Here is a 25,303-nt window from a genome sequence, read left to right as displayed (position 1 = left end):
TTTCATGTTGTTCCAACACAAATTGTGTGGAACTAGGGTTGGATCGATAGACGATGCCATCGTCCATTGCCGATGGCCGATAGACAACAGGATGCTGAGCCGGCATCGCCGATCCTCTACCCCGTCGCTAACGTGCTCGCGAAAAATATACACTTAGGCCCTGTTAACAATAATACGTCTTAGTGTAAAAATGTTATTTTAGAATGAAAATTATCCACACCGTGTTTGACCTAGCATTTCTTTACAGCCCTCCGTTCGCTGAAAGCGCACATCACATGGCCACACACAGCCACACACACTGTCATGCGCTTGTCTGAGCTCCAGAAAGCAGTGCACGTTGGAAAGTTTATCACGGATGTACAGTACAGCTGGATCGCGTCTTACTATAGTTGTTGAACGTGATATTTAATCTTTTCTCTATCTAACAACTCTTCTGTCTTTTAAATTTATCATGTAACGTGTCACAGTGTCAGTACACTGCTTCAATCTTTCGCTTTCACACATGTACTTAGTAATTTTAGTGAAAACCTCAGATACTGTTGGTTGGTTGTTGTTGGTCTTGCATCTTTTTTACCGACCAAGTTTGTCGACGGCGTTAAAATGACACCAATCACTCTGCCTATTCATGCCAGAGTCCCGCGGAAAAAGTGATTGACAGGTGGTAATTTGTGCGTAACTTATCTTTATTTATTTATGATTTGTTTTTATGGGTCATTCAAAAAAGGTAATGATTCGGACTCGAGTAATTACTTCGTACTGTTTTTTTTTCTTTCTCCTACATTTTATGGGTAGAATTTGTTTTATAGTTTTCAAGCTGATGTAACTTGTGGTCGTTATGAGCTGTTTAAAAGTAACCTAAAACAAGATATTTATACTACACTGTGATTTACCAGAGTGAAGTTCATTTGCTTGCTGTCCCGCTTGTGTGCCAGCAGCATTTCATGGTTTAGTTCATTCAGTAGTACTTGTAGTAGGGCTTAGTGAAAGTGAAAAAATAATGCAGGGTTCAGACTTCATGATTTTCAAAGTAGTGGCGTCATAGATGTTTTCACACTGTATGACTATCTGGGCTAGTGTTCCAACACTGCTGATGGATCGACGGTTTCAACGCATGAATTTACAATAGGAGAATCACCATCAACTTTGTCTTGGTCCACAAACTACATCTCACAACCAAATACACGCAAGAAGTGACATGGAAACAACATGATGTCACGTAGTATATCTTTTGTTATTAACTACATAATGAAAAGAAGCTTTTAGTGGGGTAGAAAATGGTTTTTCCTCCAATTTTTTTCTTTTTTGATCTGATTGTGGTATTGCTCCAATGACACATCAGACATGGGTGCTGCTGCCAACTTTATACTAGTTTTTCCACCATTTCTTTGGTCCAAATAGACCAAAAAGAAGCCATATTAACTTGCTGCTTAATGCTTCTCTCTCATTGGATGTAGGCAGTGGTGCAAAATAACAGATTACAAATACTCAAATTACTGTAAATGAGTAGTTTTTCTGAGAAATTGTAATTTACTAAGTAGTTTAAAAAATGTGTACTTTTACTTTCCCTTGAGTATGTTTTTTGTGCTATATTGGTACTTTTCCTCAAATACTTTCCTTCTACCTGCAGTCACTACTTTATTTTTTTCTTGTCTAAAACAAATCAGTCGGGCAATTCCTGTCCAATCAAATCGCACATAGGAAGTAAATCCCATCATACTGAACAACCTCAAAACATGGGCGCTATATAAATGCAGCAAACTGTTTGAAAGCATTTAAAGGCGGCCAAGGAGATGGCCAAAATCTTTACACACAATGACCGATAGACTGTTTAGACAGTCTGAAAATTGCCAAATAGTCTCAAAAAATAACTAAATGTACTACAGAATGTTACGTTTACACACACCAGCTCAAATTACATTTAAAAGCATTAGCCTTTAACAGCACAATACTCACTACTCTTGAGTACTTTTTATAGGGCTACTTTTTAGTCATACTTTGAGTAATATTTAAAGCAGATATACTTTTATGCTACTTGAACTACATTTTTGGTGATTTTTCAGTACTCTTTTCACCACTGACTGTAGGTAATCGTCGTTGTTATTTTCAATCAGAACACATTTTACACAGCACGACAGCTCCAGATATTTAGCATGCCAAATATATCACGGGTGTTAACGGCGATTCTCTGAGATCGTGTTTTTGACTCTGTGTGATTGTTACTTAAAGGAAGGAGCACCGAGTTGTGAGCACCGATTTGCGAGTCAAAATTGGGGCTAAAATCATGTAGTCTGAACTCAGCATAAGAGGGACTGGTCTATGCAAAAACAGATCACAAGTTGTCTGAGGAGACACATTTCAAAGCATGTTTAAACCTGGTTGACCTTTAAAATATATGAAAAATGTGTACATGTGTGTGGGTGTGTATATCAACAGCAGTTGTACACCCCTTTGGCATTGAATACTTGCTTTTTCTTTTTAATAGTAAAAAAAGATGACATTTTGATCTCAATAACTATTATTAAGCAAACGATTTGTTCTTTAAAATAGCAGATCAGAGGGGGTACAAGAGGTCATCTTTCACCACACTCCACCCTCAAACAATCTAGAAATTTGCATCCGTCTCCTCAGCATTTAGTTAAAGCCTGTAGGCCATGGCAACTCCGACATTTAAATGCGCTTTCCACTGCTATGCGAGTAATTAATAAGTAATTGTGTTAATTGTGTGTGTGTGGGGGGGGGGGGGGATGCGGGGCGGGGGGAGCCTCTCCCTTCTCTGCTCTGCTTGAGCTGCTCACTGACACATGCTAATAACAGCGCCACGGAGAGATGAAGGAGAGGCAAGCATAAACACACATTAAACATACTGAACGTGTCCTTTCTGCTATAGATTGCTGCACGTAATTAATAATTAAACGGCCGCTCGTGTAATGAGTTGACCTGCGCGAACTGTTCATTACTCACCCGGCAGAGGCATCACTCAAACTATTTTCTGCCGTGCCCTTCGCTCAGTCTCCCTTAGGCCAGAGAGCGTCGCCACGCCGCTGCCGACTGCATTTAGCTGACCAGGCCTTATTACTCACTGCCACTGACTTACAACCTTCAGAAAGAGACAGTGAAAGGGAGCTGTGGCTACTCCCCAGGACCTACTTTAAAGAGTAATCTAGTGCACAGACTGAGAAAGAGGCAGAGGGAATGTGATGGAACGAAAACATTTAGAAACGAAACCTGAGAGAATGGCTGGGCAGACTGAGAAGGATATCTGTAGGAGGAGAACATTAAGAGCAGTCAGTGTATTATGCAGAATATTCTGTGTTGTGAATTTATGATCAGGCATGCATTACATGTGAACTTCTCCATCAGTAATTATGAAATGGCATTTAAAAGTAAAGAAATTGGATATTCAGATGCATTTTCTCCAATTCGATTAGAGGGGTCAATGCTACACTCTCAGAAAAAAGGTATAAGGTGGTACAAATAATGTTTCTTGAGGAAACGTTGTAAAAGTTTTACCTTATATGGTACAGAAAAGACCTCTTATGAGTTCTGTACCTTTGAAATGAAGGTAAACAATTGTTCTCAATAAACGGTACAAAAGTGAACAACTCCTTTATTTCAATATCTATGAAAATAAATATTACTGCAAAGGCAAAGTGATTTTATGAATAATTTCCATATTAAACATGAATCATCATTTAAAAGTTTATCTTTAAAGAAACTCATAAACATTAATTATCAGGTTATATAATAAAAAACAACTGGTAAAACTAAATTATAGGTATTGTAAACTAAACTTTTAAGGCATTTTAAATAAATGTTTGGTGAGCATTTTTTGACACTGTTAAAGTGCAAAGTGTCTTGTCACTGTGGTGGTACCTTTATGGATCAGGTTTGTACCTTTGATTAAGGTACAATATTGTATCTGCAGGTTTTAAAAACCAAAGGTACATTTTGGTTTCCCATGTACAAATCATGTCCTTAAAGGTAGAAACTGCAATGGTACAAATTTGTGTCTTTGTTTTAAGGTACAATTCTGTTCCTTAAAAAGGTACTGCCACAGTGACAAGGGCTTGGACCTTCTTTGGTACAACATCATACCATTTTTTTCTGACAGTGTAAGTACAGTTATAAATGTGGTCTAAAATATTTTAGACCTTCCTGAGATAGTCGAAAATACATAATTATGATCAGATTGGGTCATATTTTATTTTAATGTACAATTTCCGCTGTTAACAAACCAATATCTATGAAATTTACTCCAATAAACTCTTATTTTGCTACTTATAAATAGTTATTAAAGGGATATTTCATCCAAAACTGAAAGTTCTGTCGTTTACTTGCCCTTTTCTTGTTCCTGACTTGAGTTACCATTGACTTTCATAATGTTTGTTTTTCCTACTGTTGATGCCAGTGGTTACCAGTTTCCAGTTTTCTTTAAAATATCTGTTTTTGTGTTCAACAAAATAAAGAAACTTTAAATGTTAAATCACTTGAGGGTGAATAAATAGTGAGTAAATTTTAATTTTTGCGTGAACTGTCGCTTTAAGGTGGTAGTTAGGTTTAGGTATTGGGTGTGATCGGAGATTTAGAATAAGATCATGCTGAATATGCTCTTTCTCCTTATCTTAATAATAGACAGGTAATAAGCCACTTGTTAATAATGATATTTGGTTATTAAACTAAAGTGTCATCGAAGATTATTTTTTATAGTGTAAACACTTATGCTTATGCTTTCAAACAAAGGTTTTGCAATTCTACTATTTGCAGGCTGACATACATGTAACATGTTGCCATTATGAGCTGTTTGTAAGTGAATCAAAGCAAGATATTCATACTTCACCAAAATTAAGTACATTTGCTTGCTCTTCCACATGTTTGCCAGCAACATACAGTGCTCAGCATATATAGTTACACCCTACACAAATCTCTCATTTACATTCATATTTTTAAAAAGGAAGCTATACAATATTATATGTGTGCATATTGAAGCCAAATCTGGAGCTTATCTAACAAAATAACTTACTATAACAGTCCAAAAACTAGTACACCCAAATTTATATGTTAGAGAAAAAAATTAAATACAAATTGTAAAAAGAGGAAAACTCAAGAAAAGAAAAAATTAGAAAAATTTAGTTTACATTTTGTAGGTTGTAATTTTTTTTTTGCAGTATTTTGCTTGAATTTAATTGTATTATTTTCTATTTCTAAATATGTTTGGTGACTAAAATATTATTTAATAAATATATCTATTCAATAAATCTGTTTTGTTTAAATGCACCAAAACACATTGACTGTATTCACTGAGAAATGGAGAAAAATATAATATAAAAAAATATTTTCAGAATGAGGTCTACTCAAATATGCTGAGCACGGTACATTGGTTTAGTTCAGTTTGTAGTACCTGGTTTTCACTCATCCATAAAAAAGTGACAAAATACGTATTTGAAAAATCAGATCACAAGTTCTCTTAGGAAACACATTTCAAGGCATGTTAAATTCACAGGTTAATCTAGGCTGATCACCTGTGATTGTTCTGTTGTGGAACAAAGATATGCTTTATTTGTGATAAGTAGCTATTTTGGTGTTAACTAAAGATTTTTCATGATTTTTTTTGTTTTGTTTAGCTGATAAGCAAACAAATACAGATGCTTGCAGGACATGTGGGTAGATGCATTTAATGCTGTTAATAAAGTAAGTCAATAGTGATAATTGTGACTGATCATGCTCAAGTGGGCATGACAGTGGCGCAGTGGGTAGCACTATCGCTTCACAGCAAGAAGGTTGCTGGTTTGAGCCTCGGCTGGGTCAGTTGGCATTTCTGCGTGGAGTTTGCATGTTCTGTGGGTTTCCTCCAAGTGCTCTGGTTTCCCCCACAGTCCAAAGACATGATATGGGTGAATTGGGTAAGCTAAATTGTCCATAGTGTATGCACTTGGATGCATTTTCTTTCTATATATATATATATACTGTATATATATATTTTTTTATATATATTGCCTAAATTGATATTTCATTTAGTAATTTTTACAATCATACATATTAAAGTGTCTGTGTAGAGTATCAGCTTCTGTTACTTCTGCTGTTCATTTTATTTATCTGTTATATTTTGTCTTTCATTTTTAAGCATATGATAGCTGTTCTACTGCGGTGGCACAGTATCCTAGTTGCATAACACATACTATAATAATGTAGTGTACCACTCATTACACATAAATCATGTAACAGCAAGTGTTCAGACTTCCTAAACCTGATCTTAAAATTGATCATGAAGAAAAGTCACCAAAACGCATTGCAAAGAAGTCCATGAAAGTGATTAAGGTCACAGGTAGTTGATCATCTAATTTGACCAGTTGGACTTTGAGAGGATGCCAGTAATGACAGTCCAGTTTGTTTGAAAGGCATTGTGTCTGTGAGTGTGCATGGATGGTTTCCATGGTGACCCCGGTATAAATAATCAGCCGCAAGGCCTCGCAGGGCTCATGGGAAGGGTGAATAAACGGCTAAATGAGGTGAAGCACGCAAAAGCTTTTTTTTGTCCTCTTGTTTACTCTTTCACCCCTTTTTTTCCCCTCACCAATTCCCCTGATCAGCTCCAGCTCTGATAGTTGCTGCCGTGTTGCAGATTATTAGCGCACCTCTTTTATAGGAGAAACTCTTTTCAGAAACCGCACACTTGTCCATCTGCACGACGGCTCGTCTTTAATTGTCCCTCTCTGCTCATGTATTGAAACAACCCTGATGCTTCTAATAAGACTCGGGTTTAAATTCACCTCTGTAATTACTGATCTAATTTCGCCTGATAATTGCTGCTGGCAATTACATGTATATTTACTGCTGGTATTGTGGAGGAAGATGGGCCGTGGTCTGGCTCTGTTTGTAGTGTTGGATAATGGCAGCAAGCTGCATAATATAACAGTGCTTTCATCATCATCATCCTCCTCATGCAGCCGCCACATCAAAGACCCCCAAATGAAGGTGTTTGTGCCTCCTCCAGTGTGCCGCATCTGTTTTTGTATGTGTACATGTGTGAGGTTGTGTGCGTGTAGCTGTATTTACATCTGCCTGGTTATGAATCTGGGTTTTTTTTTTTTTTTTTTTTGGTTCTGGTGTGTGTGTGTGTGTGTGTGTGTGTGTGTGTGTGTGTGTGTGTGTGTATTGTGGCCTTCAGGCTGTGCAATAATTTATAACTGTTCTAGTGTACCTTTAGCTATATATAAGAATATCTGTACTGTATATACAATGGACCCTTTTCACAAAACTGTTTGACGTGTTTAACGATCATCATAATCTTAAATCCTTGAAAGTTTTTAACCAAGTAATATATTGTTTTTCAAAGAAACGAATGAACACTTAAATGCATTTATGAATGTATTATATCATCTTTCCGTCAAAATACAAAAGACGAATACCGCTTATGTGAGGCGTTTCTAATGCCGCGTCTATAGGGCTGAGAAGTTGATAACATTATTGTGGAGTTTTTTTTTATTTATTTTAATTTCAGCAAATAGGATTGTACAAAAATACTTGTTTAACAGCTTTATTAGTCTCACAAGGGCCAATTAAATTAGAGCAGTAGCATTTCATGATCAGTGATGGAAAGAGTACTGAAAAATCATACTCAAGTACCATTACTTGCCAAAAAATGTAGTGCAGGTAGAGTAAAGGTATCTGTTGTAAATATTACTCAAAGTATGAGTAAAAAGTAGCCCTTTCAAAAGAACTCAAGAGTAGCGAGTATTACACTGTAAAAAGCTGATGTGTTTACATGTAATTTGTGCATGTGTGTGTAAGTGTAACATTCTGTAGTGCATTTAGTCATTGCCCAGCTGGCACACAACGTCATAAGACGTTAATATTAGGTTAGATTTAGGTTGGGATGTCAGATAAAATTCAATGTCTAGCCAGCGTCTAAAAACAACAATATTTTGATGTCCAATAACGACGATCCAACGTTGAGCCAACATCTTAAACCAACGTCATATTGACGTCAAATACTGATATTTTTTCATCACTTACGGCAACTAAAATCACATCTGATAAACGTCATAGTGGTAACATCCACACATTGTCAAGCTGTAACATCATTAGATGTTGATATTTGGTTGATTTTATGTTAGACATTGATGTCGACCTGATATTGGATTCTGACGCCAACCCAATTTTCATTTCCAAACAAACAAAATGCAACATCTCCACGACGTTGGGGTACAACGTCAATCTGACGTCATGACGCCATTTTGGTCATCATACAGTGAACATCCTTCATCTTCTCATCAGTGACATGCTTCTAAACAGTCTCTGGGTCAATGCGTGTAAAGATTTTGAACATCTTCTTGGACACCTTTAATGCTTCCAAATAGTTTGTGCAATTATAAATCACTCATTTTTTTTTACTAATCCCCATTGATAGGAAAAAATAAAATAGTGACTGCAGGTTAAAGAAAAGTAGTGGAGTAAATGTAAATATACAGCACTAAAAATGTACTCAAGGGAAAATAAAAGTACACATTTTTAAAACTACTTAGTGAATTAAAATTCCTGAGGAAAAACTACTCACAGTAATTTTAGTATTTGTAATTTGTTTCTTTACAGAGACAAATCACTTACAAACAATATTGAAAAACCCAATCCAGCATGCTTCATAGCAACTTCATAAATGGTACTAAAAAACACAGGAGGGACCCATATATTAAAAATTTTAAACTTGCTAAAATGTAAGTTTGTAAAGCCTTATTGCCTCAGGAACAAAAGGGAATTTATTTCTGTTAAAAGAGTATTTAATGCTTCTAAACCTTCTTCGAAAGGGCAACAGAATGAAAAAAAGGCTTCAGAGGATGGGAATCATGTCCTGTTACACTTTGAGTTTTTTGTATTCTCTTATTCACTGCGCTCTAAGTTTACCCAACCATGACGCCTTCCACTACTGAGAAACCCGGAAATGTGCAAAGGGTCTATCACAACTCAACTTTGTTTGTGGATTTTCAGAGCGGGTTAAATGCGTATGGAATCGAATCACTTTTTATGAGGAGCTATTTACATTTTTTTTTAATGAAAAATTATTTATTAAGATTTTGCCTATTGGGTAATGTATTGTTTAGTGTTGTAATTCACTATTTGACATTTAAGGCTTAAAGGGATAGTTCACCCAAAAATTTAAATTCTACCATTATTATACTCAACCTTCACTGTTCAAAATCCATTTCATTTTCTTCCTTCTTTTAAACACAAAAGAAGTTATTTTAAAAAATTGCTGGTTTCTGAGACCCATTGACTTCCATATAATTATTTTCTTGCTATGGAAGTCGATGGGTCCTTACAAGCAGCATTCTTCAAAATATCTTCTTTTGTGTTCAACAGAAGAAAGAAACTCATAGAGGCGTAAAAACCCCATGACAAAGATCTCTTTAATATTATAAAATTTAAGACATTTAAAGACCAAACTTAAAAGGTCATTGGCATTGTCATTTTGGGGGTCACATACTGAACAGTTTGGGAACCCCAGGGCTAGGTTATCAGACTCTGCAAACAATATCATTTTTAACACCAGACATGAGCTCTGCCTTCGCAGTTCAATCTGCGGCTGCTAATTAACCCTTAATGAGTTCACTACACACCGGTGGTCGGTAAGAGGCACACTGCACTTCTCATTAATAACAAATAATCACAAAACACATATTTTAGGTTTCAAACACAGAAATGCACATTAGTACTAGAAAATCAACCATTTAAAGTTCATAAAAAACAAAGTGGTTGTCTGTAAAAAAAGTCAATAATCCTGTTAAACATAATCTGACACTGGGCTTTATTCACTTCTAATAGTACACACATTGTGTGCATAATTAGACATTTTGTGCTGTGAGTAGGGTCAGTTTAGGACTATGATTTGTTCACACTGGAAATCTGATTTTGGCCACATTTGTTACAACAGTGTGAACAGCGACGCAAAAAATCAGATCTGAGAAAAAAAATCTGATTTTAGCACAAAGCCTTGCAGTGTGAACGTAGCCTAAATCACATTAAAATCATCAAGTTGACAGGCTTATTTATTTTTTTCCAAAGGCATTAGATGTTTATGAACTCTGTATTTAAAAATGTACATCCACTCCATGGAATTTTGATTCAACTTTAAAATTGGATCACATATTAAATTACTATCCATCAATAATTTCCTCCAAAACATCAGATCACTCCTTTCCATCATCTCCTGCCATCTGTGTCTATGTGTGTGTTTTGCAAACGACAGCGTGATTGCTTGTATTGTCCAATAAAGGTTTAATTTAATTCCAGCTGGCTGTTAAAGCAGTTTCTTCATCTCTTTGTCCTCTCACAAACAGGCATTTCTTAAAAGAATCTATTCACATTCCTTTCCTATACATCCGGCCTTCCTAAACACCTTGAATCTCAAGTCTGTCTTTAACACCAATGCTTTTGTGTCTGCGTAACGTGCTCATGTCATCAATTTCCCCTGAGGTCAGATTAATTCAAATTATGATTATGGTGGGAACACAAAAAAAACAAATTCCTCTGAAACATGCCTTATTTTTCTTCTCTAGTCTTAGATCGAATAGTATCTTAGTTTCCTGATAAAGTTTATGTTACACTGAATATATCTTGAAATAATATTCGTCTTATTCACACACACACAAAAAAAACAAGATCGGAAATTTGGCTTTAATTTAATTGTTTTCATTGAGTCTGTTCTTTAGCCTGATGCAATTTGTTCACCATATCAAGATGATATTGAGGTTGCGGTAACTAAATGTTCTTATTAACTGTATGCTTTCTGCATATCTAATGTTTATCTTTCTCACTGCAAGTGTGAGCTTTTTGTCTGTCTGCATGTTTGTCCCATCTCCTGTGCGTCAGAAATCTTCACCTGTCCAACAATAGAGAGGTTCAGGTGTTTCCAAAATGTAATATACGCAGCTGCTTTTGAATGTCCACACATAGAACATACCTCATTATGGATCGTAACCCTTCTGCAACCTAGTCAAGGCCAGCCGAACCCACAAGTTAAATTCATTTTTGGAAACACATATCCTGATATGCTCATTCTGTCTTGTGGGTATGTTTGTGATCATGTGTATGCATGTCTGTTTTTTTAGGATCCCCCTGTACTTCCAGTTGGTCAGTTCAGTGAGAAATTTGTCCACTTCATTACACAATGGTGAGTGTTTCTAATAACGAACACCTGTTTCTTCCTTTTGTGCCTGTCATACATAAAAACCCTCATGTCGTGATGAATTTGCATTGGTAAGCAAAAACTAATGATAAGTAGAAGCTAATCATGGTACATGTTGTGAATATTATGAAATCAAAGAAAAATTATTACTGACGTTCACTGATAATACCAAGTCTATTCTGCCCACCCAGGCTCAGTTTTTGTCAGTCAAAAATAAAAACGAATTTTGTGAAATATTATTTTCATTTAAAATGCCTATTTTCTGTGTAGATTTATCATTTAATGTACTAATGATCAATATTTATTTATATGTGTGTGGGGGTTTATTTACAACTTATATTTAGAGTTAATACTGTAATAGAAAAATATATGCCTTAAATCAGACTTTACAACCTGCTTTCCCTTGTGAAGCCAATACGGAAGTGACTGTAACTGCAATTCATCGACTCGTCTTTGGAGGCTGGCTTCATAAACTCCAGATGTTCACTGACTGCAGTGCTAAATTGGCCAATTGTACAGCTGATGAAAACATGTTTACAGCCTGGTACAAAAGATGGTTTTGGTGCATATAGATAACATTACCCTTCATGACAACTGTGTTTTTTTTTTTTTTCTCATAACTCCTCTGTTTCGTTTTTATTAAGCTATATTAAGTCTGCATATTTAAGAGCATGGCCACTTGAGTAACACTTAGGTCTCACTGGTTGCTGTCACATCACTTCCGACTGATTAGCTGCTGAACTCAGCATATACATGTTATTTTCATTTTGTTTTATGTAGCTTTACACAGTCAACTGCCTTTTGGAATTATTACCTACAATTATCAAATGACATGGCATGCTGTGTGCACTTAATTGTGCTCACAAACCATTCAAGTTGCCTCCATTTCCCAGGTGAGTAAAATTGTATGCTTACCATATATATACTATATTTATAAATGTATTTGTTTTATTTAAGATAAATGATCATTTATAATTTTCTTCAGTACTTGAATGCGCTCCAGAATCTGAAAGAATGATTGGCTGTTGGCTATAGAACAGTTTATGTTTATAACATATTTCAAGATGGCTTGAGCTGTCTCATTTAATGTTAAATGTAAAGAAATAGGCCTGCAAGGGATATTTTTGAGGTGCTGGCTAAAAATAAAGGTATAAAAGAAGTTAACGAATTTAAGTATCTTGGCATAACTCTAGATATTAATTTAAAATTTGATAGTCATGTTAAAAATATGTGTAAGAAGGTCAAGCCAAGACTAAACTGTTTTCATTTTAGAACAATGATATTCTCTCACTTGTCATATTGCATTACATCATGGCCACAAGCCTCTTTAACCACATTGAAGCCTAATAACTTGATATATAAACAAGCCATTAAAATTATGGACTTAAAGCCTATGCGATGGCATCATTGTGAGGTTTTTACCATTTTAGTTTTAATAGTTTTATTAAATTTAATCATCTTTACATGTTAAGTAAATGCAAAGCCGTGAATAGACATCCTGCTACGCGATACGTGCAAATGAGGCGGCCACGTTAACCAATCAGGGGTTTTCTCTTGTAGGGGCGTGTTTATGATGTAGTTCCTGCTGTTGTTGTCCCGGGGAGAAATCCTCCTAATGACACCAGACAACAATTTATCTAACTGGGCTTGGCTCAGTCAGAAGCACTGCTGAAAGCTTCCATCATCTTAAGTTTCTGGAGGAGTTTATGAACTCACAGAGCTGGGTGCACCTCTGAAAGGATCTAGTGGACTCAGACACACCTCCAAATTATTCGACACTGTTTTTCAGCACATAAACTCAGCTATTCTCTCAATAAAATGTATGTTAACCATTTAGCAACAAAGGTACAGTCACTGGGCAGACAGAAGCCCTGCCCATGACGTGAACTTGTGTCTGTTGCTCAGTGAATTTGACGCGCAAATGAAGCGAGTAAACTCAGAATGTTGACGAGTCTATTTACGAGTGAATAACATGATTTATACGTGCCTACCACGTCGGGTGTGACCACAGCATAAGACCATAAGATTTGGTCAATCTGTTTTCTCTGCTAAGGAAACCATATTGTGGAATGATTTACCTGTTAGCCAAAATTAGAAAGTAAAATAAATGTTTTATTAGTGCACTTAAAAAGTGCTTAAAAACAAAACGGCATTGTTTCATAAACAGTCTGCTTTTAGTTAATCATGCCATCTTTGCTTCTGCCTTACAGCAGTTTTATGTAAAGAATTATAATGTTGTGTATATGTATCTGTTTTATTTAAATTTTATGTCAAGCCTTCTGTGGACAGGTATTGATAATTTGCAAGTCTGCTAAAACGCTTAAACAAATGCATTTGGTTGTATAAATGTCAAATAAATAAATAAATAAATACACTTTTTTTCTATATTTTTAGTAATATAATTTTTTAAACATTAACGATTTGTAAACAAGTATTGTAAATTATTTGTAAAACATTCAACATATTGGCCTAATGCAGATTAAACTGTTCAGCCGGTACAGCATTGAGACTAGCCGTACACAACAGTAAATATTTTCCCAACATCTGCCCCTGGTCTGCTCACCTTGCGTTCTCAAACACATCCACTCTCTAAATTGCCTTCCACAGGTCTTGCCCCGAGAAACCTGAATTCCCTACCAATTCCCACTTCTTTGGTGCTTTTTCTGGGCCTGTGGGCATGGTGGGTGAAGCCAGATGTTCTGGGATTTGTTTTGCAGCTGATGTTTACCTGCAACACACTTTATTTACACAAACAGGTCACCTGGCTCACTAGTGCCACCCCAGCCTGGCACCGCTCTTCCAGCATCCTCTTCTATTATTAGTTTGCTCTGAGAGCCTGTGTCATTCATCATGATCCAAATGGGCCCCTCTGTAGGCTGCTCTGTCCCTATAATCCCTCCCATTTCTTATCTGGGTCAGCTTGACTAATTTACTTGCACTTGGGTGTGATTTGTGCCAAGGAGAATTGATAATTACTTACCTCTCCCTTTATCACGTTGAGATGCAGTTATATTAACCTCAACAGTACAGTGATGAAGCAGATGAGAAGCTGGTGAATCTGCAGGCATTAGCTAAAGGCAATTATTATGAAATATATGTGATTTATTACAGCATTTATTAGCAAGCTATGTGTTATATATTTGGCTAGTTGACAGATAGGACATATTTTGTAAACATTATTTGAAGAAAGAAATATATTTAATTAGTTGCATGACTGATGTTTGAGAAAATATAAGGGGTCATGGTAACACTTTAATATAATGGTCCATTGTTTAATGTTAGTTAATATATTTACTAAAAAGAATTATCCATCAGTAATACATTTATTACGGTATTTATTCATATTTTTAAACATTAGTTAATGTTATTCAATTAAATAACATTCATTCATATTAACTCATGGTGCATTAACTAATGTTGACAAGCTCAACTTTAGGTATGAGTAATAATGCATTAGTTAATGTTCACTATAACTTTTGGTTCAAACCATAGGACAGTTTTGAGATTTAGCTCTATTATGTAAAAAAATTAATAACACTAGTTTTCATAACAAGATGTCATTCGAAAACAAATTAATGCATTTTAACCTCCTAGGGCTTAGTGGCCACATACGTGGACAGCACATTTTAGCTCCTAAGTGGCTATTTAAAATACTTTGAATGTTTTATATTTTGTTACAGACACACAGTGTCATCCTGCAACTGTTTTGCAGCATATAAAATGTCTCAAACACTATTTTTAACTGTCCAAAATGGATAAAAATTTTGTTTTTACTCTATCATAGTCAAACATTTTTTATATGGTATATATGCATTAAAAAACAGTCAGGAAAAAGTGTTTTATGTAAATTCAGACCACAAGTCCACATATATGGACATAATTTTTCTCTAAAAGTACATCATATCAAAAGATGATACTTAGATTTTGTTCTAATTAGGTTCCAATAAGCCCAAATAGCAAAGAAATATAAAAAATGCATGTAAAAAATTACCTTTGGCCTTATATGGACCTTAAGAGGTGCCATACACAGCAGTAGTTTAATGAGTCAAATTGTTCTCTGATATCTACATAGTAGGTTTATGGCTTCGGTAAGTTCTAAAATTTCTTATAAGCTCTTTTATTATTTCATAAAAACCCATACAATCAGAAGGTCCATGATTGACCATATATGGCTCGTTTCATGGATATTAATGAGCTCAGACCTACACACAGACAAACACAGCATGATGTACGCTGAACATGGACAAATATAAACCCATCAGATTAACATTAACCTGTTTTGTTCACCAGATCTAGCAAAAGATAAAGACTAAATTATAATTTAACTTACCAAAAGAGACTGGTAGAGATGTATGACGTTGTATTTTGAAGTTATAGTCAAAGAAAACACAGCAAGGAATTAATATAATCCTCTACATGAACAGATGACGTTTGAGCAGAGTGATTTACCAAAGATGTAACTAAACATACCTTATGCCTCTTCAGAGTGGAGATGAATAAATGTGTAATCTGTAAATCCTGCATTTTGCATCCAGTTTGAGGCCAGTTTGAATGTGCCTTGAATGTGAAAACAAGGAAACAGTGGTGTCTGAGGCTCACAGTATGCCCATTTCTATATACTGACCTTTTATTATGTCTACTATGCCTTGGTATACCCAGATTTTTTATTATAGGGCATCTTTATGGATGTCATAACTAATATTTATTTTTGTCATTCATGACAGTAAAAATGCAATGTTATGTCAACAACCCAATTTTATAAACTACTTTATGTATGCCATGTACACTAACTCTTGATTTGGTTGGTGCTTGAAGAGATGGCAGGTACTCGAAAAAGTCCTTGAATGTGGTTTTCATGAAAGAATGGGAACCTTGAATTTGTCAAATCTCATGCCGTGTGTGGCACCTGCTGTGAAGTTATTTGATGTGCTTTTAGATGAAGTGACTAAAGTTTATTTTTCACAAAATCCCTGATCACTTCAGTCTGACCTCAATGGATGCAGTTTCATTGCAACGTGGATTCGTGTTGTGAACTTCTCTTACAGTGTAGATTTTGAAGATTTAGTGTAAACTACACTCAGCAGCCACATTATTTACACTTGCTAATGAAAATGTATGGTCAATCAGCCAATGCCAGAAACTTTATACATTTAAGGATGCAATTGTGGCTCAAAAAGATCTGTTGAAGTTAAAACTTAAAACAGAGCATCATAATAGGAAGGAACGATTTAAGAGACTTCGTATGTGACATGTTTATTGATCTCAGATGGCCTGGTTTGAGTATTGAGTATTAGTGACTAAGAGCAAAAAATGCATCGTTGATGCGAGAGGTCAGAGAAGAATGACCAATCTGGTTCGAGCTGTTAGAAAAATTAAATGAACTCCGATAAGCTCTTTATACAAAAAAGCACAGCAAAAGAGAAGGGTTTTCTGTAACCCTGGGGTTTTGGCATATCGCATGAGAAACAAATGATGGAAACGCCAAATTTTGATAAAAAATCCCAAAAATTGGCAAAATGTTTTCATGCTCACTTGAGGTGGTTTTTGAGTGAACATTACACTCACCAAACTTCACTATGCTTGCCTTGTTTACTGTTGAGCTGCGTCCCAAATGGCACACTATACACTATGCACTTATGCACTGTGTACTTATGCATTTACACACTCAACAGCATAGTATATGAATGTAGTGTCGTCCCAAACGCAACACTAATCATTTTATTTACTAAGCGGAAAGCTGCAGTGGTTGAGTGCATGAAGTGTCCATCATTCCACACTTTATTTTACCGGTTGAATAAGTGCATCATCCTGGTAATTAAAGTGCAATTATTATTAGAGTTATTACACTACTTACACTATTTATACTACAAAATGGCGTAGAATAGTGCATTAGTATGCAAATTTATTTATTTATTTATTTTTTGTAAAGTTTGAAACAGATGAGCCGAGCTAGATAAGTGAAGACCACATAAAATGTCCCTCCTGTCAGCTAAGAAAGGCAAACCAAATTGGATAATAAAAGAGTGGAATCTCAATATCTGTTGCATCATTTGAATAGTAAGGTCAACATGTGACATAATACAATCATTATCCTTTGGAGGATCAGTGTTTCAGCCTTGTTGTTGAATAATGGTGTGGAGGTTATTTTCATGACACACTTTGGGCCCCCTTAAGGCTGGGACATGCCAAGCCGATGCCAAACAACTAGCGCCGACAAAAATCCACTGTTGTTGTCTCCTCGTGTCGGCTTGTGTCTGATCCTGTCTGGACCAAAAAGCTATACGAAACAGATGGAAGCCAATGTGTGTTCATTGCCTGTCTAACAGGATGTCTTTTTGCACCCATGGCAGTATTCTGTTTTCTTGTTCCACAAACGGCATCTGGATCTTTTGACAGGCATGTGCAAAGCATAAACAAAGCATCTTTTAGTACCATAATCACAGCAATTGTCAGTGAACATGAAGGGATTAGCTCATGCAAATATGTCTGACAATCTAATATTCAGTATTGTATGATAACATTTGAGAATTGTTTACTTGCTTCGTCACTTCCGTTATTCATCTCACACTCTAATTCATTGCTAAATGAATCAACCAACAGTGGACGACAGTGAAGAGGGTTGGGGAGTTGCGGAAGAAAGCAAAAGTGGTCAGCGGATGGGAAGACGGGCGGTTGAGGGGGGGATCAGTAAAATAAGGTGCCGGATCCTGTGTGTTCAGACACAAGTTAAGCCCTGGCTCTCCATACTCAAATGTCAGCCACAGTCAGCAGACCTCAATGCAGAGCAGCTTTAATAGATTATCATCATGAATGTGCACCTGTTAAATCCACACCAAATCTGTGATGCTATCACAAGAGTATTGCATAAAAGTAAAATTAAGAAAGACAGGATTACAGAAAAAGTGTAGTTTGACCTAGTTTAATCTGCATATTCTGGCTAAGTTCATTGCACGTTTGCTAATTCAGCATGAGAACATGACACTATGTCAAGCCCATTGTAGATAGCCAGGATAAGTGCATGTTCATGGCATTTTTAAACAAGCCACAAGATTGATCACAGAAGAAATGATGCAAATATGGAGAAATACCAACAGTATGTGAGCCAATTAGAGAATGAGTTAAAAAAAAAAAACTCCTCTCGCCCCCTGATCTAATAGCTACCACTGATCTGAAAACTCCCATTATTTTTCAGCAGAAAATTAACATAAACATACACTATGAGGAGGTAAAACCTATTAACAACTTAACAGTTTTTTATCTATTTAATCATCATCTATCTGCACCTTATTCTCTTTCAACTTTTTTCTTTCTAATGGAAATGAAATGTTCAGTAATATGATATTTATGTACCCGTGTGAATATATATATATATATATATATATATATATATATATATATATATATATATATATATATATTTTTTTTTTTTTTTTTTTTTTTTTTTCTAATTGTTTATCTATTTTATCTCTCTTATCTCTCTCCCCCATATGGAAACGGAAAATTTGTTTTAACAGGTATATATTAGCTGACAGCTAGCTCTCTGCAACTCTTACATGGTCGCCCACTGAAGCTAAGCAGGGCTGTGCCCAGTCAGTACTTGGATATGAGACCACATGAGAATGCTACGTTGGTGCACGGAGTGGTGTTAGTGAGGCCAGCAGGGTGCGCTCAACCTGTGGTCTGTGTGGATCCTAACGCCCCAGTATAGTGAAGTCTTTACTGTTTGTTCCTGACATGCCCAAGTTTGGCCAAATTTGCCCATGCGGCATTTTGCCTTTATTTGACGGGACAGTAGAATGACAAGAAGTGAAGTGGGAGAGAGAGGGGGAAAGAATTACAAAAGGTCCACGAACCAGGATTCGAATTCAGAATGCCCGGACTGCTATTGCACTATTCAACCATGCACTAACCCCCGGGCTATCACCTGACAGAATTCCGCTCCTTGTTATTTTTGTGCTATAGTCCAGTACAGTCCAGTACTAGCAATGTGTACTTAAAAGTGGCCAGAGAGTGTATATTGAACTGGCATCACATGCGTTGACACCATCCTATTGAAAGCATTAAAAACATTTCATTTTTTATCCATTTGAAAAATGAGAGAAAAGGGGAATGAAAAGGAAAGAAACTATGTAATATTATGAGTGTACCAAAGGGGGTACAACAATGATAAAATAGCCACATACATCTTTTACAAGTCTGTATTATTGACCTAAAGACCTTCCAATTCACTGTTACTATGAGATTCATGCTTTCAATACGCTGACAGTTTTCCATATTAAAAAGAAACTAATTATTGTCTTTTGCATACCACCATGTCACATACATAACAAAGTATCATTGAAGCTTTACCCAAAAACATTTGCCATCTCAATAAGGAGTCATCAAACGGGTGATAATAAGTCGTTACAATTCTATTTTGACCAGCGACGCTGGGAAGTCAAGGTTTGGCTCTCTCATTTTTATCGCTGTTTAATCTCAAAGAGTTTTGACATGCTTTTTTGTGCTTTCATCCTTTTGAATTAAACATTGGAGTGGAACATCAGTGGAGGATTATTTTCTTCATGCAGAATCACATTTCTAATGGCCTCTTCTGCTTTTGTTCTCACAGTATGAGGAAGCTGCCCAAAGAAAGACCAGCTCCAAACAACCTGATGGTGAGTCTCTCTTTCTAGCTTTTACATCCCCCCCACCCCCTCCCCAAAGTCCAAATCAACCTTCGAGAGGATTACAACATGAAATGCCAATTATTCTGTGGACAGAGTAAGTGAATGGGTTTATTTGATGGTAGGAAGGCTTTTGTTGGGACTCTTTGTAGGGGTTTGGGTAAAACCTTGACCTTTTTCTGTTTTCTGCTTTTTGTTTGAAAACTTAATCGGCCCTGTATCATACTCCACTAAATCTGCTCCGTGCAGTAACTTTATTAGTGACTGTCAAGCTATTGATTTGAATTATGTAAGTATTGTGTGTAGCCTCTGACTCCTCTGTTGTGAATTCAGTCAAGGAAGGATAAAAAAAGAGCGGAAAAAAAAGCAGCTGCACACATTTGTTCTGAATTAATGCAAGGATGGTCTCTGTGTGTTTGTGAAGGGCACATGACTATTATTCGCTTTAGGCTTGAAAAAAAAGAAGAGTTTAAGCATTGTGATATTAGACTCTTTGAAATGTTTCCATTTCAACTTGTTGGAAAAAAAGTGTGTATATATTACAGTGTTCTTGGTAATCTAAGCAATTCTTTAAGGCTTCTCACATAATGTGGTATAATAGGGATAATACAATGTCATCAGAAACTGGAACTTTTTCCAAAGTGAACTTTGTTGAGGGAGTCAGTTGAAGGTTAATTAAAGGCTGAGACAAGCTTTTAATGTTAAGAATGGATACATTTCTGATGCAGTTTTTAAAGGAATATACAAACACACTTTATTTTTATATAAAAATGTTTGCAATTGATTTTTTTTCCCCTCTGAGACGTGTTAACTTCTCTGAAGGAATTTACACACATTACAATCAGTGTTGGCCCCGTTCAATTAAAAGAGTAATTTGTTACAGTTACTTTTTACAAATAGTAACTGAGTTAGTAATAACTAAGTATTTATTGCGTTACTTTAAAAATCTATTTGTCATCGGTGCAATAGCCTAGTGGTTAGCGCATCGACATATGGTGCAGTAGCATGTCAAGGCGTCCCGTATTTGAATCCCGGCTCGAGGACATTTCCCTACGCTACCCCCTCTCTCTCTTCAACTTTGCTTCCTGTCTAAATACTGTCCTATCTGATAAAGGCAAAAAAGGCCAAAAATAAATCTTTAAAAAAAATCAATTTGTCAAACTATAAACTATTAAATAATCTATAAAAATGACTATAAAATAAATATAAGACATTGTCCACTAATCTACACTATATTAATGTTATTGTTGGACAATTTGAGAGACAGCCATCATGTTTGAAGAATCTAACTAGGGAATCCTTGTAGCAAACTTATTTGTGTGTTGTTTCAAGTAAACAACTATTCATTGTGTTGTGTTTTTATTTTCTTTTGGTTTTGTTCATTTATTCTTCATTTAAATATTTTATTTAATCATATGACCATTAGTCGTTTATATAATCATCATTATATCATTTCATTGATCAGCAGTTAATGATTTAATTATTATTATTATTATTATTGATTATTTGTTATTTTGTTGTTTTTTAATCTTATATTCTTACAATTGTAATATAATTATGGCTTTATTATTATTTCCCTTTTTCCATATTGTTAGAATTTTATGATTGCGTATTCAAGAGAAACTTGTTTTTATAAGTAAGAGATAAGAGAATGACTCCATTTCAAGGTCTGTATTGTCTCTGGACAATGTTACGAAGCAGCAATTTTCCATTGCTGTTGCTTGTGGTATAATAACACTTGTTGGATTTATCCTGGAGCATTGAATCATACGCAACAAAGATTATTTAACAAACTCTGCCTTTCTTTATCATCATTACTTCATCTCCTGCTTCTGCTCCTCTCTGGTTTTCTCAGTCTACTCCTATATTGATAGGAGACTGTTAATTTAGTTGAATACTGGTTAACAGGTTTAGCTATTGGAAACTTTGCTGAATAGTTGTTTATAAACTTGGAGAAACAGGCTTTTTCTGACAAGATCTGGCATCCGGGGCTGGATCATCTGGCATGGAGATGGTGGCCTAACAAGTTCAACATATCATTATAAATATTAATTAAACGTTCTTGCCTTTCACCTCAATGAGGGATAAGTAGTATGTGTATTTGACACTGATTACAATATATGAATTGTCTAACTTTCTACACTAATGCAACTTATCTGTGCTTTATCCTCTCAACAGTGACATTTGGCTTGATGCGTCTGATAGTTCACCCTAATAACGAATTAAAATCATCATTTACTTATTCTACACCTGTTTTGAACCTATTTCAGTTGACTTTTTTTAATATCATGGTAACTGGTTGCCATTTACTTCCATGTTTTTTCTTACTATGAAGGAATGTCAATGGCTTTTTTTCGGGAGTCTCCTCTCCTGTATTTCAGACCCATCTCCTGCCACCCTTGCATTTTGTTTTTTCTCCTGGAAAACTCTTGTAATTTTACCCCACCCCCAGTCTTCAGCTTTTTGTTACAGTCTGTAACACCCCAGGGTCACCAACTTTGGTATGTATCCAATCGCAACGGCCGCCCGAAACCCAGTCCATAGTACAGTTACTGATACCACAGTACAGTTACTCACCGGTTCTCAACTGTGTTGCTCAGTCAAACACATACCACCAACTCCCCACCACCCCGGCCCCCCGATGTCCCGAATTTCTGAGACAAATGTTGGCATGCATGGTTACCAGTGTTCTTAAAAATATTACATTTTTGGTTCTGCAGAATGAAGAAACTTATACAGGTTTGAAACTATTTGAGAGTGAGTAAATGTTGAGTAAATGTATTTTTTTGAGTGAACAGGTGTGACTTATTATTTTTGGTACTTTAAAAGCTATAAGTACAGGATCACCTGAAAGATCTTAAGAACTCTGGGAAGTGCTGAAAGAAACTCGACATTGTTTCAGAACACATCAGGGCAGTCTCGCCAAAAGTGTTTGGAAAACCTCAGATTTCCTCGGTCAGGACTAATGTAATGTGAGCTTGTCTGAGCTGCTATCAGAGATGTATTCTCTCAGCACCATGGACAGCTCAGTCTACTGACATCTGCTCTGTGTGTGTCTGTGTGAATCATAAGTAGGGCCAGACGGAATCTGCGGACGTTTTTTGCTATTTCTGCTGAGAATTTTGTTAAAAATCTGCAGATTTCTGCGGATTTATTTTGGGAGTATCATAACTAAAACATTAATATATGAAATAAAAAAATAATATCTTTTTAACTTTTATTTAATGTTTACAATGCAAATTCAATTAGATTCACTTTATTTGGTAAACAAAGCAAGTCTCTCATGTAATAGATCTACTAAAAGACAGAAAATATTACTATACAAATTGCATTGTACATAAATCAGATGAACATTTTCATATTAGTCAACAATATAACTGTAATTAGTTTAAAAACTGAATTAAAATAGATTTACACACATTTACTAAAGTAAATAAACAGAATTAATAATGGGCTAAAAATCTGCAGATTCCGTGTGGGTCTGTCGCCATGTTAAATTTGTTCAGGTGCATTATAAACAAAAAGTCAGCACTTTCATTGATGCTTTAAACTGAACATATCCTTCTTAGAGGAAATGAGAAATTGTAGAGATGTTCTTGTATTTTATTTATTCATATCAGATGCCTTGAAGCAGCACATGCATATAATTAAACTCACACCATTGCGTTTATCCAACTCCACTGACTATAAAACACATTTTACTGGACTGTCCTGCTTTTAATGATTCCAGAAGACTTTTTTTTTTTATGAAATGAACTTTCTTAAGGACATTTTTAGCAAAGTGACACCAGAAAAAATTTTCAGAATTCTTATCATATATTAACACTATAAATCTTACTTAATGCATGTATTCATTTGTTTGTTGGATTTTAACTGTATATTTATTATCGAAATGTTCCTGCCATGAAAATAGCCTTGGTTGGTTTCATTCCATTGTGTTTATCACTTGACTGGTCTTATACAATACAATGCCTTTCCAGTTTGGAGTTCTTTTGTAAGTATAACAAAATAACAAAAACAATGCCATGTTTTGAGATATCTTTGCATTCATTTTAGACAACACGATACCAATGTTTTAACTTCAGATGGTATTAAAAAGCAGTATTTGCTGGAATTACGTTTGAAATTCTGAGCAACTGTCATTTTGTGAAGCAACATGCTTTAAAAGAAATTGTTTCAGCCCCAGACAATAGCACAAATAATAACATTTTACTCAAAGAGAGACTTCTCCAGTGGTCATTTTTTTCATAGCTGTATGTATCTTAGAAATGACATATTTAAACATAAATGACAGCAGAAAAATCATTTTACATTGTAATAATATTTTTGACTGTAATAATTCGACTATTTTTACGTTTTTCACTGCATTTGTAAAGCAAGTGGTTTGAGCTAGTCACAGTGCAGTGATTGACATCTCTCTCTCTCTCTCTCTCTCTCTGTTTCTTTCTCATTGTCACTCAGCCTTTTAGCACTTCTTGTCCCCTCCTGGCCTCCGCCATCCCCCTCTTTCCCTTTGGGCAATGCAGGGGCTCAGCTGCAGGAGACATGAGCCTGAGACAGGGACAAAAAGCTAAAAGAGTCCCACAAACTGACTGAATCTGTCCTGAATCCTCCCCCACAGTTCCTGATTGCGTGGGCTGATGAGCTGAGCAGCGATTGCTTGTGTTCATGTGTTTTAAGACCCATGGGAGCAGCCCTTAAAAAGACGGGCCGTCTCTCTGAATGCCAGCGGCCCGTACCGTAGGGAATGGGATGAGAACGGGCTCTGAAAGGCCTCTGACACTGCTCTGATGACTTGTTTACACATTAGCACGCGGAGGAGCTTCTTGAACTCCCGGGAGGGTAATCCTAGCTTTTAGCTCTTTGACACCACGTGCGTCTGCCGTCCCTCCCTCTCGCCCACCCGATGAAAATCAGGGTCTTTATAGAGGCCTTCGAGACTTGGTCAAATGTTACAGATCATATAATCAGAAGGAACCAGTCAGTTGCAATTTAGAGTTTAGTTTAGCTTGTACGGTTTTTGGAGATTGACAAAAGGTCATCTTATAAATGTTTGTCTGGAGAATTCTGCAGAATTAAACAGATTCTGTTATGATTCACCTTAATAATTCCACTTTGCTTTAAAGTAATACAGATACAATCTGTTCCGTTAAAATCTGTTCCTGTGAAATTGAATGATTTTTTTAGGTTACTATGTTACTCCTAAAAATATCTATAAACTAGTGTGCTCCAAAACAGTAAAAAAAAAAAAAAAAATTCAGAACATATAAACAACCAGAGCTTGCAGTTGGTCACTTCCGCCTAAATGGATCACCAACTTTTTGACATTACTTAATACACTACGGTTTCTCTTCTGACCAATCAAAAGATCTCTAGTATCTGACAGGTCCCGCCCTGTTTCTCATTCACTTTTAATTTGATGAAATTGAGATAATACAAAATCCTATTGGCTTTTTTTTTT

At 35.8% G+C, this 25,303-nt stretch overlaps 1 protein-coding gene across 13 annotated transcripts in view; it reads left to right on the top strand.

Moving 5' to 3' along the window:
- map2k5 (mitogen-activated protein kinase kinase 5) overlaps positions 1–25,303 on the top strand; it is a 143,357-nt gene that overhangs the window by 105,365 nt on the left and 12,689 nt on the right. For 5 of the 13 annotated variants that reach the window (XM_073906012.1, XM_005168840.6, XM_073906007.1 and 2 more), the window contains 2 exons: positions 11,103–11,164; positions 19,788–19,833. In XM_073906012.1, coding sequence (XP_073762113.1) covers positions 11,103–11,164; positions 19,788–19,833 — 108 coding nt within the window. Of the gene's footprint in view, positions 1–4,764; positions 5,103–11,102; positions 11,165–11,959; positions 12,073–12,739; positions 15,087–19,787; positions 19,834–25,303 lie in introns of those variants that run through there. The other 8 variants (XM_073906006.1, XM_073906005.1, XM_073906010.1 and 5 more) reach the window with 4 other exon arrangements.

Source organism: Danio rerio, chromosome 7 (assembly GCF_049306965.1).
Source record: "Danio rerio strain Tuebingen ecotype United States chromosome 7, GRCz12tu, whole genome shotgun sequence".
NCBI classification, from domain to species: domain Eukaryota; kingdom Metazoa; phylum Chordata; class Actinopteri; order Cypriniformes; family Danionidae; genus Danio; species Danio rerio.
This window is presented reverse-complemented; position numbering and strand designations above follow the sequence as displayed.